Source organism: Oncorhynchus tshawytscha, linkage group LG20 (genome assembly GCF_018296145.1).
Source record: "Oncorhynchus tshawytscha isolate Ot180627B linkage group LG20, Otsh_v2.0, whole genome shotgun sequence".
NCBI classification, from domain to species: Eukaryota; Metazoa; Chordata; class Actinopteri; order Salmoniformes; family Salmonidae; genus Oncorhynchus; species Oncorhynchus tshawytscha.
This window is the reverse complement of record NC_056448.1, coordinates 27,396,207-27,413,851: the sequence shown is the minus strand read 5'-3', so window position 1 is coordinate 27,413,851 and position 17,645 is coordinate 27,396,207. Positions and strand designations below refer to the sequence as shown.

The 17,645-nt window shown below is 40.8% G+C and overlaps 1 protein-coding gene across 2 annotated transcripts in view; it reads right to left on the bottom strand.

Annotated features, from left to right (window-relative positions):
* pik3r1 (phosphoinositide-3-kinase, regulatory subunit 1 (alpha)) overlaps positions 1–17,299 on the bottom strand; it is a 55,028-nt gene extending 37,729 nt beyond the window's left edge. The window contains exons 1-2 of one of the 2 annotated variants that reach the window (XM_042302427.1): positions 17,025–17,299; positions 12,742–13,432 (exon numbers count right to left, since the gene is read on the bottom strand). In XM_042302427.1, the coding sequence (XP_042158361.1) occupies positions 12,742–13,072 (331 nt within the window). In that variant the 5' untranslated portion in view covers positions 13,073–13,432; positions 17,025–17,299. The remainder of the gene's footprint in view (positions 1–12,741; positions 13,433–17,024) is intronic. The other variant, XM_042302428.1, reaches the window with a different exon arrangement.
* Between the last annotated feature and the right edge of the window lie 346 nt (positions 17,300–17,645).

The following is a 17,645-nucleotide window of genomic DNA, read 5'->3' as shown; positions in this document are numbered from 1 at the left end:
TTAAATCAGACACGATGGGTAGATTAACAAGATGTTTATCTTCCATTTGCTGTATTGAACTTGTTAATGTGTGAAAATATTTTTTGAATATCCCACGGGGGGGATTTCGCTAGCGGAACCTGTGTGCTAGACAGGTTAATTGACCAAAAACTTGTTCAATGGACCATAAACAATTAATGAACATGCACCTGTGGAACGGTCGTTAAGAAACTAACAGCTTACAGCCGGCAGGAGATTAAGGTCACAGTTATGAAAACTTAGGATGCAAAAGAGGCCGTTCTACTGACTGAAAAACACCAGAAGAAAGATGCCCAGGGTCCCTGCTCATCTGCGTGAACGTGCCTTAGGCATGCTGCAAGGAGGCATGAGGACTGCAGATGTGGCCAGGGCAATAAATTGCAATGTCCGTGCCTTGAGACGCCTAAGACAGCGCTACAGGGAGACAGAACGGACAGCTGATTGTCCTCGGAGCGGCAGACCACGTGTAACAACACCTGCACAGGATTGGTACATCCGATCATCAGACCTGGGGGACAGGTACAGGATGGCAACAACAACTGCCCGAGAAACCAGGAACGCACAATCCCTCCATCAGTGCTCCGACTGTCCGCAATAGGCTGAGAGAGGTTGGACTGAGGGCTTGCAGGCCTGTTGTAAGGCAGGTCCTCACCAGACATCACAAGCAACAACGTTAACAGTGGGCACAAACCCACTGTCGCTGGACCAGACAGGACTGTCAAAAAGAGCTCTTCACTGACAAGTCGCGTTTTTTTCCCACCAGGGGTGATGGTCGGATTCATTCGAAGGAATGAGCGTTACACCGAGGCCTGTACTCTGGAGCAGGATCGATTTGGAAGTGGAGGGTCCGTCATGGTCTGGGGCGGTATGTCACAGCATCATCAGACTCCCTGCAATGGCAACAAGCTCAATATCAATGCTGTGCGTTACAGGGAAGACATCCTCCTCCCTCATGTGGTACCCTTCCTGCAGGCTCATCCTGACCCTCCAGCATGACAATGCCACCAGCCATACTGCTCGTTCTGTGCATGATTTCCTGCGAGACAGGAATGTCAGTGGCCTGCCATGGCCAGCGAAGAGCCCGGATCTCAATCCCATTGAGCACGTCTGGGACCTGTTGGATCGGAAGGTGAGGGCTAGGGCCATTCCCCCCAGAAATGTCTTGGAACTTGCAGGTGCCTTGGTGGAAGAGTGGGGTAACATCTCATAGCAAGATGGCAAATCTGGTGTAGTCCATGAGGAGATGCACTGCAGTACTTAATGCAGCTGGTGGCCACACCAGATACCGACTGACTGATTTTGACCCCCCTTTGTTCAGGGACACATTATTCAATTTCTATTAGTCACATGTCCCCCTCTCTCGCTGTCTAATCCTGCTCGCAGACATGCTTCGCCTCCAGTAATAAGATTTGCCAATTCAGACTCCAGTCTCTGGAGACGGTCAAGTAATGAAACTCACATGTGCGCGCTCTCATGCACACAGGCCCATAAAAACAGGCCTTTTACTGGAATGCTGCCAGGCCAAGAGCAGTTTGGTGGGGGGTTTAAAAAGATAAATCAAATTACAATGTGGATAGGTTTGATTGTTGCCCTCAAATTAAGTTCTGTGTGGTTTGTGCTTTGGTGTGATCAGCTCTAATTTGATGGTCTGATATGCACTTAGCACATAGGGGGAAATCCCAAAGAGTGTAAAGTCTAGATGCAGAATAATCATATAAAACCCTATAGGTGTGACTTTCACGTTCTTTTCGACTTTAATACTTGTCATTATACTGGTCTACTACATGAGTAGCATAAACCAACATATAGGCTACATTTAGAATAAACAAAATACCACATCTTCAAAATAAAAACGGGGGGGATCAAATGTGTAAAGTAGTCAACTACAGCACCAGCAGCACAGATGTCCCAACACAGTGTGTGAAACAGTCGCCATTCAGTTCCCTTTCACCGTGCATCCATTTGTCCTGCCGGCATTGTGCCCCAAGTTAATGCAATCAGCACTTAGTACAATTCTACTGATACGCCACAAATCAGTGCAGTCTGTGTGCCCCCCTCCACCAAAGGAGCGCCATTACCACCCCGACTACACTATACCACAGCTGCCTTCAGCTCTATTGAGTTCCCACCACATCAGAGTAAACTGTTCCAGCGGGCACATTGTAACTACCTGAATTGTGAGTTAGTTGGGTCTTTGACTTTAGAGGGGGTATGGCCATCTATCGTAGGCTCCGGCTCCATATAATAAAAGGCATATTTGAACATGGAGCAACCCACCTGCCTACCACCCCATGCCTGGTTTTAAAAAGTGTGCATTCTTTGTAGAACGAGGCAACAATTCTCCTTCAGAAAAACAGCTCAATACAGCAATGCTCTTTGCCAGAGCACTAATTTGGCCACGAAAATAAGATTTCTACATGATTTCTACTAAATCGCCAGCTATGCAGGCAGAGTGTACTTATTCACTCTACTCATTCTCTCACCTCTTATACCTTAGCTTCTCTTTGGTACAGCTACAGATGGGGCTAACTTTATTACAGTTTTACTCTTAGCGGCTGGATACAAAACCCCCTTCCCTCTCCTACATGCTAACTATTCTTTCTACTTTAATACTGTACAGGCGTCGTTATCTCAGAGTAAAGCACCCTCTCCTCTCATTCTCTCGCGCTTTCCCTTTTTGTCTGCGTCACAAACTGTCGTTTTAGCCTCCTGCACTACTACGTTGCAAACTGTCTGTCCACATTGTGCACATTCACATGTATAAAAGCACGACCAACTACACAGTTCCAAAACAACTACCACAGCATTCTAGCTAAGAAAAGGCATGAGTTTGCGCTTAGAAATAGGCTGATAAAATGCAGTCTTAGAGAAAAGATAACTTACATCTGATAAGCATGCATGTCAAAAAAAGGTGTTTGGAAATAAATTCACAGTAACCGAGTGATTGAGACTGATTTTTCACTTGAAAGTGTCCAAAAAAACAAACAATGATTGCAAAGTTAAATAAACCATACAACTCCATGCACAAGGACAACTTTTAAAAATGTCTACTGAATATTTAGCAAAAACATTTATTTGAACAGTGCAGATGCAAAGTTTGTTAAAAGAATGACAGCACAAACAGCACTGTTGCGAGTATTAACATTATAATTAAATCAATGGAGTAGGTTCGTTTCTATGAAACAGCTGCCTGTTTTAACACTAACAAAAACGCTACTGCCACCTTCTGGTTTGGAGTATATTAACAAGGCTGAGTGGCTTCCCACTTCCAAGGTGTCTGCTGTATGAACACAAGAGATTGACTGCCGACAATATCTATTCAGAGGTGGTTAGTACTTTGACAATCCTACCGGTGTGTCTGAGCATTTAGGTTACCTCCATTCCCTTTAAGTTGAACGTGAGAGGGAAATTGTCTCCAAAGAATGACAAACTTCTAGGCCTACTTCGATAAGAATCCGGACAATAACGGCATCAAATATTTCCTTGAGCAAGACCGAGCACGTAGCCTATGTGCCTTGTAGGGACTTGTTGGGGAACAATCAGTTTATCAGAATTTACTTCCGTTTCTCAGAATGTTCTTCGAAATGGTTGTTGAGACTGATAAAAGCCAACCAATATCCAATTTTAGGATCCTATACCAATTTTAAGTGGAAATATTTACAGAAAACCAATATATCTGCTAATATTTGTATTATTATAGCTTTAAAAAAATTACAAGTGCTTAAAATCAGAAAGCCGATTTCTTACATTTGAGGAAAGAACATTAACTGCTTAAGTTAATGTTCTTTCCTCAAATGTAAGAAATCGGCTTTCTGATTTTAAGCACTTGTAATTTTTTTTAAAGCTATAATAATACAAATATTAGCAGCTATATTGGTTTTCTGTAAATATAACACATAACACTTTGGAGTATGAGAAAGGGATGATTTTTAATAGAAGAAAACAGTTAACAACAAATTCTTATTTTACAACAATTTTTCTACCCTGGCAAAACCCAGCCAATTGTGCCCCACAATATGTTACTCTAGTGAAAGGAGAATAAAGTGATCGGCTTCCAGCAAAAAATGTGCATAGGCACTGAAGCCTAAGCTCAACGATATGACACATTTTCACTATTCACTATTTAGTAGTGATGCACCGATATTACATTTTTGGCCGATACCGATATCTGATATTTTCCTTGCCAAATAAAACCCGATATCGATACTGATAACCAATATTTTAAATGTTAACGACCTTAAGCATTCTAGTACAGTTAAATAGTCAACACTCACACACACACACGGACACAGCGGTCTAAGGCACTGCATCTCTGTGCAAGAGGTGTCATTACAGTCCCTTGTTCAAATCCAGGCAGTATCACATCCGGGCGTCCCATAGGGAGGCGCACAATTGGCCCAGGGTCGTCCGGATTTGGCCGTCATTGTAAATAAGAATTTGTTCTTAACTGACTTGCCTAGCTAAGGTTACACACACACACCAACAAGTTATTTTGTTGGTATTTATGCATGTCCCCACTACCAGTAAAACAATCAAGACCTATTTCTTTCACTTACTTGCTGTGCTGTTTCATTGTTCAGTCGTTTCATTCTCAACCAGGATTTATCATACTATGGAACGCCGTTTGAGTCTTTGCTTGTCAAATAACACACTATTTGACGTGTCAAATAAGCTTGTTGACCAATCAGGACCTGAATATGACTGCACATCACATAATAATTTAACAAGTTCATACATTTTTTATGTAGTTATTACACCATCACCCGTATTTCATATGTCACAACGATTCATCGATACGTATACTATGATGCTGGTAAAGTTGTCTCGCGCACCTACAGTGCTGGTCATAGCTCATAGCTCATGGATGCAAACAATGTTATTCCCTAAAAATATAGCAAAATGACAATAGTTAGTTAGCTAACTATATAGCTAGGTGTCATCTAAAATAACCCTAATTTATAAAACAGTTCTTATTTGATTAATGGTGGTCGGACCCATCTATGTGAAGCTAGACAAAATAAGGATTAGCCACAAGTGGACTTTGCGGTTAGAGTTCAAAATAAAAGTATGTCATTGACAGTGATGCAAATGACTACAAATAGTATCTGTTGAAATCACACTGGATGTATTATACTTTAGAATTGCAGTGGGGGCATAATTATTTCACTGTGCAGCCTTACCTATGGATTGTTGATCAATGACATGGGGCATCAGTCTACTCAGTGACACCCACAGAACATTAGCGTCATAGCTCTTATTGCAGGACTATGAAACAGCTGTGAATTGAGCCACATTTATTGTCAACCTATGTGTATTGAACACTATTCCAAAGGAAAAATAATACTGCGTGGATATTTTGGAATATTTTGGAGTATTCTGGGAAAAAATATCTTGGTATTGAGTAGACTGATACCCCATTTCATTGATCTCCAATCCTTAGGTAAAGCTGTACAGTGCAATATGATTGTCAACACACAAAATAGGCTGATTGTGTGAAATCACCTCCCCTGTCACAGTCCCGCAATAAGAGCTACAGCGCTAATATTTGCATTAACTCTTCACAGTTGTGTTCTGTGGGTGTCACCGAGTAGACTGATACACCATTTCATTGACTCACATTCCAACCTTGTTTGACATTATCTACTCTAAATATGGCATGATTCCACCAATTGTAACCTTCTGCATCACTTTCAAAGAAGTAATTTTATTTTTAAGGCAACCCGCAAATTCCACTATTGTGCCAAATCCTTATTGTGGCTAGCTTCACAACACGTAACCCGGTCCGGTCGAGCCTCACTAGCCAAGTGAAACTAGCTGGCTGCTTATAACGATAGCTTTATCTGCAACAGGGTTAACCTCTCTAGGGTATGTGGGACACTAGCGTCCCATCTGGCCAACATCCAGTGAGGTTGCAGAGCGCCAAATTCAATTACAGAAATGCTCATTATAAAAATTCAGAAAACAAAACATATTTTACATAGGTTTAAAGATTAACTTCTTGTTAAACCAACCAGTGTCATGTTTATAAAATGCTTTTCGGCAAAAGCATACCTAGCCCAGAACATACCTAGCCCAGTTGACAAATTATTACAAACAGTAACCAGCCAAGCAGAAGCATTACAAAACTCAGAAATAGAGATAAAATGAATCCCTTACCTTTGATGATCTTCATATGGTGGCAATCAGAAGACATTCATTTACTCAATAAATGTTCCTTTTGTTCGATGAAGTCTCTTTATATCCAAAAACCTCCGTTTTGTTAGTGCGTTTTCTTCAGTAAACCACAGGCTCAAACTCAGTCAAAACAATCAGACAAAAAATCTAAATTGCATCCATAAAGTTCATAGAAACATGTCAAATGTTTATATTCAATCCTCAGGTTGTTTTTTAGCCTAAATGATCTATAATATTTGCTATTCTGGATCCTTGGGATGTCCCTACCCCATTGAAGTTGAAATTTAAAATGATTACGGTAAAGGTCAAGGTTCAGGTTAGGTAAGGGTAGGGGTTATGTCCCAAGGATCCCGAATAGCACTAGCCCCTCAGAGAATGGCGTCAAGTACTCTCACACAGGCTGGATGGCGAAACGTGTATTTGGACCAGTCCCTGACAAATGACAACCCATACATCAAAATGTAACTATGAAGCGCTACCTTGTAACCTTCTACATTTTTTTTTGTGTCTCTGAAGACAAAGTTTGGGGAATACCCATCAAAAAAACAAATATAAATCACACCAGGTTTAGCGGGCTTCACGTAAAGGGCTGTAACGTTAGCGTTACCAGAGAGTTGAATGTTCTTAGCACTTAACGCATTACATTTGAGCATAGCATCCATGATTTGTCACGACGACCATCTATGACACTTCATAACAGTATATGGTCAGTGTGCATTTTTTGCACTTTATTTAGCTCTCTACTCTGAACTCACCATAAAATCTTTAACAGTTAGTTCACAGTAGTTCACTCTCCTCTCCGACTGGTGTAGTTGTGTTGAATTATAGTGTCTGTAGCACGCCAAGGCAAGATGGGTTTATAGCCATATAAAGAGTGCCCTATTCAGGACAAATAATGAAATGCAAAAATAAAGTAAAATTCTATGAAGAACTGCTTCTCCTCCTCCCCCCCCTCCAAGTGTTTTCTTTGCATTTTTTTCTTTCACTCCTTTTCAGTGGATTAAATGTTGAGATACAAATACATCTGTAAAAGGATCATTTCAGCTGATAATGTCGGTCAACCGATAAATCGGTTGGGCTCTACTTTACACTACACTAGTTTGACGACACACACCCCATGACACATTTTTGCAGTGTAAAGAGGCGGATGTAGATTAAAATCTCTTATTTCTGAAATGTCCACACATATGTGAATCGTTTCATTGAATCAAGTGTTCAGCATTATGTGCGATATGTTTTACATGAGAAGCTCCTGTGTAGTTTGAATAGTTATTCTTATTTTGTTTGTCTATATACACTATGGTATTTATGGTGTGCTAATAGCTGCATACACATGAAGCAGAAATGAGGCTTTGGCCACACCATCTGCAATAAAGCACAAAACAGATGTTCTTTTTTTTACCTATAGGCAAGCTATCAACCATCGCACAAAATTCAAACGTTGTCCATGTGAGAGATTTCACAATTGAATTGTGGTTAGAATATGTTATGGTATCAATGGGTGATCCAATTGAATGATGACAGTAGTCAGCACTATTGTCAGCTGGTCCCCACCACTAGGCTGGTGGTGACAAAGAAAACTCAGACAAGTATAGCTGGTTATTAAACAGAGGGACATTCTAGTGTGCTGTTTTGTCACATAATAAACAACCTCAGCTGCATAAAATGGCCTCAACACCAGGATCACATCAAACACTATTTAAAATGTTCTACAAGGGAGGAGTTAGTTGGAAGATTTTCTGGTTCGAGCCTGCCAGACAAAATAAGTGAATGGAAGTTGTGAACTGAAAGTGACGCTTCCTTCTTCTCAGTGGTTTTCAGGCCCAGAGTGAAGGTCCTCTTTTCAAGGCTGGCTGGCTACATGACTCAGTCGAGAGGCCTAGGAAAGGAGCAGCAGCATGTTGGTGTTTTAAAAAGACTGGGAGCTGGAATGAACCGGAATGCTTCTCCAAGCCCGGCCGAGCCCTCTTTTGCTCTTTCCCTCTATCCACATCTGCTGCTCTGAAGTAAACCCCTGTGGCTCAGTGAGAGCAGAGGCCCCTTTCCAAGCCTACGCTCTCCTCCCTCCCACCCTCCCAGCAGGGACCGACTCCAAGAACATTATCAAAACACTAAAAAAAAGAGGGTCAGAGGAAAAAAAGCTGAAGTACTGGAGGAAAGGAAGAAAGAGGGGGATCTGCCAGATCCCTCAGTGGCAGGCAATAAATCACACTCTGAAGCAACAAGACTCTAACCAGCCCAGAGCCCTGCTCAGCCCCTTAGCCTCCCCAGGCCTTAGTCTCCACACTTCCCAGCCCCTCTCCTTTCTCGCCAGCCAGTCTGCAGCCCTGATCACTCAGCTCACCAATCCCATTCCCCAGCCCCTTCCCTCCCACACCTCTCTCTCCCAGCCTTAAGCACTCTCTCCCCCTTCCTGTGACACAGAGACTTTTCTTTTCCTGGTGCTACATTCACACTTGCTCTGGGCTCAGCGCTGCCACTCAACCACAGTCATGCCCATTCACCACATGCCCCCTTCACATATGGCTCCTCGCTCACCCTGCAAGCCCCAGCTAAAGAATTTCACAATAGCACCACAAAGGACAGGAAATGGAAACCAGGTCACCAGAGCCTGTTGTATAGGTGAGCTGACAGATCTACGCAATGTCAGAGAGCCTGAATATACGTCACAGCATCTTTAAAGATGCATGTATTTCTACTTACAAAGTCTTGTAGCCTCGAGTGGCCATATAGAATTGTGTCGGTGTTGCCTGAAACAGCCCGGGTTGTTTCGGTTTAACTTTATTTTTATTTTTAAACATGACACAGAAAAATGACATTTCAAAGGTGTGATATGCAATCGCGTTGACTTGAGGCTTTTCCACAACACGAAGATGGCTCTCGTCATCTTTTGTTAGCAGAATATCAACAAAAAAACTGATTACAGAAGGTCAGAATGGCAGATTTTCTTAGCCAGACCAAAATAATCTCCCCAAAAATATACCCAATGCAAACAGATAGGCTTCCAGTTCAGATCTGGCCCATTTATTTCACATGGATTAGTCAGTAGAAAATAGCATGACAGTAAAAAAATATATATTGTGCCTACAGCAAAATGACATTTTTTCTCAATGCTGGCCAGGAGGAGTTTCAAAGAGGAGTGGTCCAGCAGTCCAACCACTGGGCTGGTACCAGGTGCTGCACAGCACCACAATGCACTGGACCGGAGGCAAGCCCCATTGTCCTCCGGCCCTGGTTAGCATTCAGTGGGGCTATGTGAGCACTGACACTTGTTATCAAAGATGTCATTGTAGTCCCACCATGCGAGTCCCCTTTCTCAGCTAGTGTTTGACGCTGGGACCGAAAGAAAAAGGAAAAAATGTCAACTGACTTGCTTGGGCTTAATGTAAAGAAATAAACTGTCAAGGAAATGGCTCACTTGCAAACATTGGCGCGTAGGCTACACCAACCTGACGTTTAGTAAACATTGTAGTAAACCGTTTAGCAATCATCGCTTCCTAACAAATCATCATTGGAAACCTCACAGGATGCAATCGTTCCATTCAGCGTGATCAAAAAGCATACATTAAAAAAACAAGTAAAATATAAATTTACCCATTCTCTATGATGAAAGAAGAGGGACAAAAAACACAACATGATTGTGACAATCGCGTGGACCCTTCATTTTGTAAATGTTAGGTTCTCTGCAATTACTGCGACTTGAAAACACCTCTGCTTTTTTCCAACTCCAAGGCAACAGGTTCCCACAGGCCCTAATTGAAGGATGGATACGTGGAGATCTGTGACGCACATCTGCTAACCAGGTTAGCAATAAACTGGGCAGTAGTTCGAATGTCCAATCATCTAAGAAGATGTCATGACGTTGGCCTGGGGTAGGTTTATGACAGTCTTAAATACCTCTTCCCCCCTTTTTCCTCTCTCTACCCTACTGATGATACATTTGCAAAACCCTTGGTTAACAGAGATTCTGGGAACATCAGAAGGTGGGGGGAAATTAACTATATTCTGGTAATCCGACAAATTGAACATATGCGGTGGTACTTAATGAATATGACGTCAGTTCGGTTGTCATCTGAGACATTCTCATCAATGATAAGATGACAAACTCTACAGTGGAAAGTCTACACAGAGTTATCGGATTCACATGGAATTGTTGTTCAATTTAAATGTTTGAATATGAAATTATTCGTGATGGGATGAAATGTGATTTTAGCTTCCAAAATGTGAGATTTGGGTTTTCATAAGGTAGGGCTCTGCTCAAATCAGTGGCCCGCCCCTGTGAAGGGACTTGGGCTATAAAACTTTTCAAACACGCCCTCCTCTCCCTTCCTATATAAAGCCTTGACGACAATATAACCTCCTGTTCCGAGGACGACGGTCCGATGTCAGAATGGTTCAGATAATAACTACAGAACGAAGCCAACATCAGCGTGAGCTTTGGTTGCGAATGGTATGAACTTTGAACTCTTATTCACTACAGAAGTGATACCTTCTAGCCGTTGAGTTAGCAACAGCAGCTGCAAACGAGGGTTAGGAAGGAACAGACAGAGTATCTCGTCTACCACACAATGACGTTACTACAAGGTATCCAATTTACCAGAAGAGACATCCTTCAAAGAACTAGGTTGGGCAACACGGCCTTCCATCTACCACCAACCTACCAAAGCGCAGCTCAGAGTAAATATTTATTACATTTTCCTTTTCCAAATGGGTGGTCATTTAGAATGCATAAGATACCGTATTTACGATAGCACAGCTTCACACTTTGTTCCTCAGTCTTCCTGCTCTTTCACTCAAACCCAGCCCATTTTCTTTTGTGTAACCAGCTGTCATATGTGTTCTGCCCGTTAGGGACGTTTTCCTTTATGACGTAATTTGTAATCAAGTTATGATTTGAATATGTGTGTGTAATTCTGTGTGATTAGTTAGGTATTTTGTAAATAAATACTTAAACCCAATTTTGAATTGCTGATTCAACTTGTTATCCAGGGTTCGTGCAGATAACCAAGAATTTACAACTTTCAGATAAGACCGAATTAAGATGACGTTTAATATTGACTGCTATTAATGTAAAATATTACTAGGTCTTTAAGAGTTTATTCGGAAGATAACAGCTCGATAAATATTATTTTGTGGTGCCAGACTCTCTAGTTAATTACATGTACATGATTAGCTCAATCATGTAATATTAATTACGGAGAAATTATTTTATAGAATAGCATGTCATATCACTTAATCCGGCATAGCCAAAGACACGACAAAGAGATAGGATAATACTAGACAAGAGAGAGAATTGGCTAATACTGTAGATCGCCAAATGAATTGCTTCAACAAATACATCCAACACAACATAAATATAACATAAATCAGGCATTGTTTGCTTTGGTCGCTTACATAGATATTTTTGGGGATCTATTTGATGTAGGGAGAGAACAAACCTAATAAAAGGTTAGGCATTGGAATCCATAACTTTTTATCTTATATGATTTCAATATGAGGCGTTTACAATCTTGTGTGTCCTAGCTACAACACAACCATGTGCAACACAATACTACCCTGGAGCAGAGAGTGTAAATGGAACCATGATGTGAGCCCAATGGGTTGAATTACTACTGTGGTTTGACCAAATGGCTTCCACACACAGATTCTCAAATGGTGAAGGAACTAAGTTTGAAATGTCACAAATACAGTAATGCACAAGGTCCATCCAACACAGATGGGAAGTTCTGTGAATAAAATGCAATGTTATAACATCAGGGTAGAGTATTTCAAGTGCTTTCAAAAAGAAGCATACCACTGAGGGACGATTGAAATGTAAGGGGTAGGGTATTTGCAAAGCAGCCGACCATCTGGATTTGCTTTGTGGGTTTAAAAGTATTTTCGATGAAATCCAAAAAAGGAGTTTGTAAGGGCTATCTAAAACTCAGTGGTAATGTTAACAAGAGGTTAGTCTATGTGAAGGATGAACCATTCCACCACCTCTACAGCAAGGTTACATGTCAGCTTGGCTGCCTGCAAACCTATCGTGGATTAGCCTTTGGTTGGGAATTTTGTTTCAGCAAATGATTGTTAAAAGTTTGGCTTAATTGCGTAGGGGCCGATTCAATCAAAACCTTCAATGGGGTTCGTAGGGCATGTAAAAACAAACAAAAAGAGCTGGGTTGATAACCGAAAATCGACAGAACAAATAAATACTTTTCTAATATGTTTTTGTTAATTGGACAATTGATAGATAAAACAACATTCAAAGTAGTAGTAAGGTAAAACATAAAAAAAATACTATGGTGAACATTAATGTACCAATTTATCATTCAATTTATCGTTAGTGATAATTCAGTAAATTTATCATAATATGGATTTGTGTCTATATCACCCAGCTCAACATTTTACCCATGCAGTGTGAAATGTTTGAATTGTTTGTTGAGTTTTTTTGTTTACAATGTGAACATTGTTTTGTACTGTACAAATCACAACTGCATCCCAATACCAGGTCCCAGAAACCTTGTATTGGGGTTCAGTTGAAGAAGGCTCAGACTGTTTATCACTCACCTAGTTCATCACCAGAGTCAGCCTTGGAGGAGCCCGGGGCCACGGGTAAGGGTCTGGGGGGTCTCGGCTTGGGAGTGGGAGGAGAGATCCTCTTCTTCCCAATGAACTCCACATATGTCCCTGGAAAGTCTCCCTTTTCCTGAGTGGTTTCGTTAAAGCCAGGCAGCCAGCCAATGTCCTCTGGCCTTTCCTCCAGGCCGTCACTGTACCCTAGGGCCACCAGGGTGCCTTTGGTCACTGTTAAGATGTCCCCCACATGGAGGTCAATGTCCTCCTCTCGCTCCTTCTTGTAATCATAAAGTGCCCTGTACTGATATCCTTCTGCGGCCATCGTAGAGAATTTTCACGGGTGTTTTTGGTTGTTGTTGGTATATATATATATATATATATATATATATATTATTTTAAATAAACACTGCTGTGAATAACTTGTTCGGGCAGGTTAGAGTTCCACCAATTAGTTACTACTCAGGTTTTCCAAGAATATATTAATGGAGCAAACAAAAAAAACTAAACACAGCACTTAATGAACATTCTAGCCCTCAATAGTTCTTTGGGTGATTATTGTATTTTAACTTGTCTTCAGGTCATTCTCAAGCTTGGTTATCCACTGCACCCCTGTGGTGCCTCCGGCAGTGTTTCCATGAGTATTTAGCCCCTGCAGCAGTGGCCTTGAAAAGGTACAACCGACCTGCAATACAGAACAGAAGAAGCCATTTGCAAAACATTGCGTAAGACTTATGATCACATACATTTTAAAATCAGTGATGGCTACATGTACAAGGTACCAGCGAAATAGGGACAGTTCTAAATTGGTGGGGGGGCACAGCATTGTGACGTAGTTTTACGCATTTATGTTGAAGAATAGCCGTAGGCGGCTACATTGCATAAGTGGTCACCTGATGGCTCCCAGGGTGACTCTCGCGTAAAATACAGAGGTAGCCATTACTCCAATCTGTCCTACTGAAAAACGAATTGTCCCGACGGATATATAGGTACTCCCTGTCATCTCAGATTTTCAAAATATGCTTTACAGCCAAAGCTAGACAAGCATTTGTGTAAGTTTATCGGTAGCCTAGCATAGCATTATGCCTTGCTAGCAGCAGGCAACCTTGTCACGAAAATCAGAAAAGCAATCAAATTAAATCGTTTACCTTTGATGAACTTTGGATGTTTTCACTCACGAGACTCCCAGGTAGATAGCCAAAGTTCATTTTTTTCCAAAATATTATTTTTGTAGACGAAATAGCTCCGTTTGTTCTTCACGTTTGGCTGAGAAATCAACCGGAAATTGCGGTCACGACAACGCCGAAAAATATTCCAAATTAGCTCCATAATATCGACAGAAACATGGCAAACTTTGTTTAGAATCAATCCTCAAGGTGTTTTTCAAATATCTATTTGATAATATATCCACCGGGACAATTGGTTTCTCAGTAGAAGCGATTGGAATAATGGCTACCTCTGTACTTTACGTGAGATTTTCTCTCCGGGAGCATCATGTGACCACTTGCGCAATGTAGCCCCCTACGGGTATTCTTCAACATAAATGTGTAAAACTACGTCACAATGCTGTAGACACCTTGGGGAATACGTAGAAAGCGTAAGCTGGTTCATAGCACATTCACAGCTCAATGGGGACTCATTGGCACACAGCGCTTTCAAAACCTGCGGCACTTCCGGATTGGATTTTTCTCAGGCTTTCGCCTGCAACATCAGTTCTGTTATACTCACAGACAATATCTTTACAGTTTTGGAAACAATAGTGTTTTCTATCCAAAGCTGTTAATTATATGCATATTCTAGCATCTTGTCCTGACAAAATATCCTGTTTAAAACGGGAACATTTTTTCCAAAAATGAAAATACTGCCGCTAGAGTCGCAACAGGTTAAGAATGATGGAGGCCATGGTGTTCTTGAGAACATTCAATGCTGCAGACATTTTTTGGTACTCTTCCCCAGATCTGTGCCTCAACACAATCCTGTCTCAGAGCTGTGCGGACAATTCCGTCAACCTCATGGCTTGGTTTTTGCTCTGTAATGCACTGTCAACTGTTGGACCTTACATAGACAGGTATGTGCCTTTCCAAATCATGTGACTTTCCAAATCATGTCCAATCAATTGAATTTACCACAGGTGGACTCCAATAAAGTTGTAGAAACAATTTCAAGTCTCAAAGCAAAAGGGTCTGAATATTTATATAAATAAGGTATCTGTTAATTGATATACATTTGCAAAAATGTCTAAACTTTTTTGTTTGTAATTATGGGGTATTGTGTGTAGATTGAAGAAAATATATTATTTAAATACATTTTAGAATAAGGCTGTAACGTAATGTGGAAAAAGGGAAGTGGTTTGAATACTTTACAAATGCACTGTATGTGTGTTTGTGCTGTGTCGTTAATCGTGTGTGTGTGTGTGTGTGTGTGTGTGTGTGTGTGTGTGTGTGTGTGTGTGTGTGTATGTATGCAGGTTATATGAATGTGTGTGGGTTGCCTGTGCATAGCTCGATTCCGTTTCTTTTTTTATACTGAAAAACCCCAGTCCTTAACGACAACATGATGCAGCCACCACTATGCTTGAAAATATGGAGAGTGGTACTCAATAATGTGTTGTATTTGCCCAAAACATAACAATTTGTATTCAGGACAAAAAGCCACATTTTTTTGCAGTGTTACATTTGTAACTTATTGCAAACAAGATGCATGATTTGGAATATTTTATTCTGGACAAGCTTCCTTTTCACTGTCAATTAGGTTAGTATTATGGAGTAACTACAGTTGTTGATCCATCCGCAGTTCTCTCCCATCACAGTCTTTCAACTCTAACCGTTTCAAAGCCACCATTGGCCTCATGTGGTTTCCTTCCTCTCTGGGAACTGAGTTAGGAATGATGCCTGTATTTTATTTGTGACTGGGTGTATTGATACACCATCCAAAGTGTAATTAATAACTCCACCATGCTCAAAGGGATAAACAACATCTGCTTCTTTTATTTTTACCCATCTACCAATAGGCGCCCTTTGTGAGGCATTGGAAAACCTCCCTGGTCTTTGTGGTTGAATCTGTGTTTGAAATTCTGCCTGACCGAGGGACCTTACAGATCATTTGTATGTTGGGGTACAGAGATGAGGTTGTCATTCAAAAATCAGGTTTAACACTTGCACACTGAGTGAGTCCATGCAACTTAATAAGGTATGTTTTACTCCTCAACTTATTTAGGCTTGCCATAACAAAGGGGTTGAATACTTGACACAACACATATAAAAATATATATATATTTTTTTTTTTTTTTTTTTTTATTCATTTGTAAAAAAAATAATAATAAAATAACAATTCCACTGACATTATGGGATATTGTGTGTCTAGGTTAGTGACACAAATCTCAATTTAATCCATTTGCAATTCAGGCTGTAACACTACAACATTTGGAAATAGTCAAGTGGTGTGAATACTTTCTGAAGGCACTGTATATCAGTGCTTTCAACTTGTTTGGCTGATCCCTCCTTGTGACCCTGTTGGATTCATGTCCAACCTTGTCACAGGAGTGATCAGCCAATTGTGAAAAATGTACTACTTCAATTTGCCCATGCTGTCAGACGCTATAATGACACAGCTACAAAGATTAGTCCTATATCCATCTCTATAGTATACAGTAACCTCTCCCATCTTCTAGAATGAGAATGTTTTTGTTGATGTTTTGTGTCTTCTCACTTTTGTTTATTTCACTTGCTTTGGTCATGTAAACATAAAGTCCCTCTGAATTGAATAGCTACAGTGGGTAACTAACGTCAACTAGTGGCTTGGTTTTTTACCAGAGAAAATTGGCTTTAGGTTGAACTCAAATTACGCCTAAAATGTTGACAGCTAGTTAATTGGTAACTAAATTAACATTTACTAGGCTGAAAAGCTTTCACCCAAGTCTAACTTTGTCATGCTTGATAATGACTTTAAAGTTTGGCATGAATAACAACATTTCATTCAATTATCAACATACTGAGGACGATCAATCGAAGTCCAGCAGTGCAGTGGTCGGCTTATCCCGGTCGTCGCGAGCAAGTAAAAATGGGTAACAAATTCCGTTGTAATCAAACGTGTACTACTTTATTTAATAAGCAATATGTCGTTATATGGCATGACAAATTCAGACGTCTTTAACTACAAGTAAAGATATGAGATAGCATTAAATGCCACGTTAGCATACTGGCTAACTAGCTACTGTGCTAACGTGTTAGCCTAGCTAACTAGCTACTGTACATACATACTAAAAGCGCACAACTCACTTGCATGAAGGGGGCCCAGGTTGAATAGAATGAATCCTCCTCCCTTTCCGTGTCGACACACTTTTCCACTCCGATATCAAACATAGAACGTTAGCCACACAAAGACAACGCCAAAAGCCTCTGAGAGTAGCTATAACGTTTTCGAAAAAATTAGTCCAAGACTTAAAAAGTGGGTTTTAATCTTATTTGCTACGCTTGTACTCTGTCAACAGACAGGACGACTCCGCTCGAGCGAATACATTGGTTTACGTTTCAAAGAGGGGCATGGCAGTGGACTGGCTGGGTCACTCGTTCACTGGCACGTCAATCCAAATACGACATCATAAGAGCAGCTATACCCTGCCCTCTCCGGGTAGCATGTCAAGAGCTTGGAGTGTGATTGGTTATTGAGACTACACTCGAGCAGCACACGCATGAAACACACATAAAATAATTACGTAACGTCCACATGCGAGCAGGTTAAAATTTCTGCTATCGTGTAGCCTATAGGCCCATGACACTATAGAAACAAATGAATAAAAATAGCTGGTAATGTTTCTTTCAGGTTATTTGGCTTTATGAGTTTTAAAAGTTTACAAAGTGAGGATTCGTTTTCACATAGGCTGTTTTTACACATGCAAC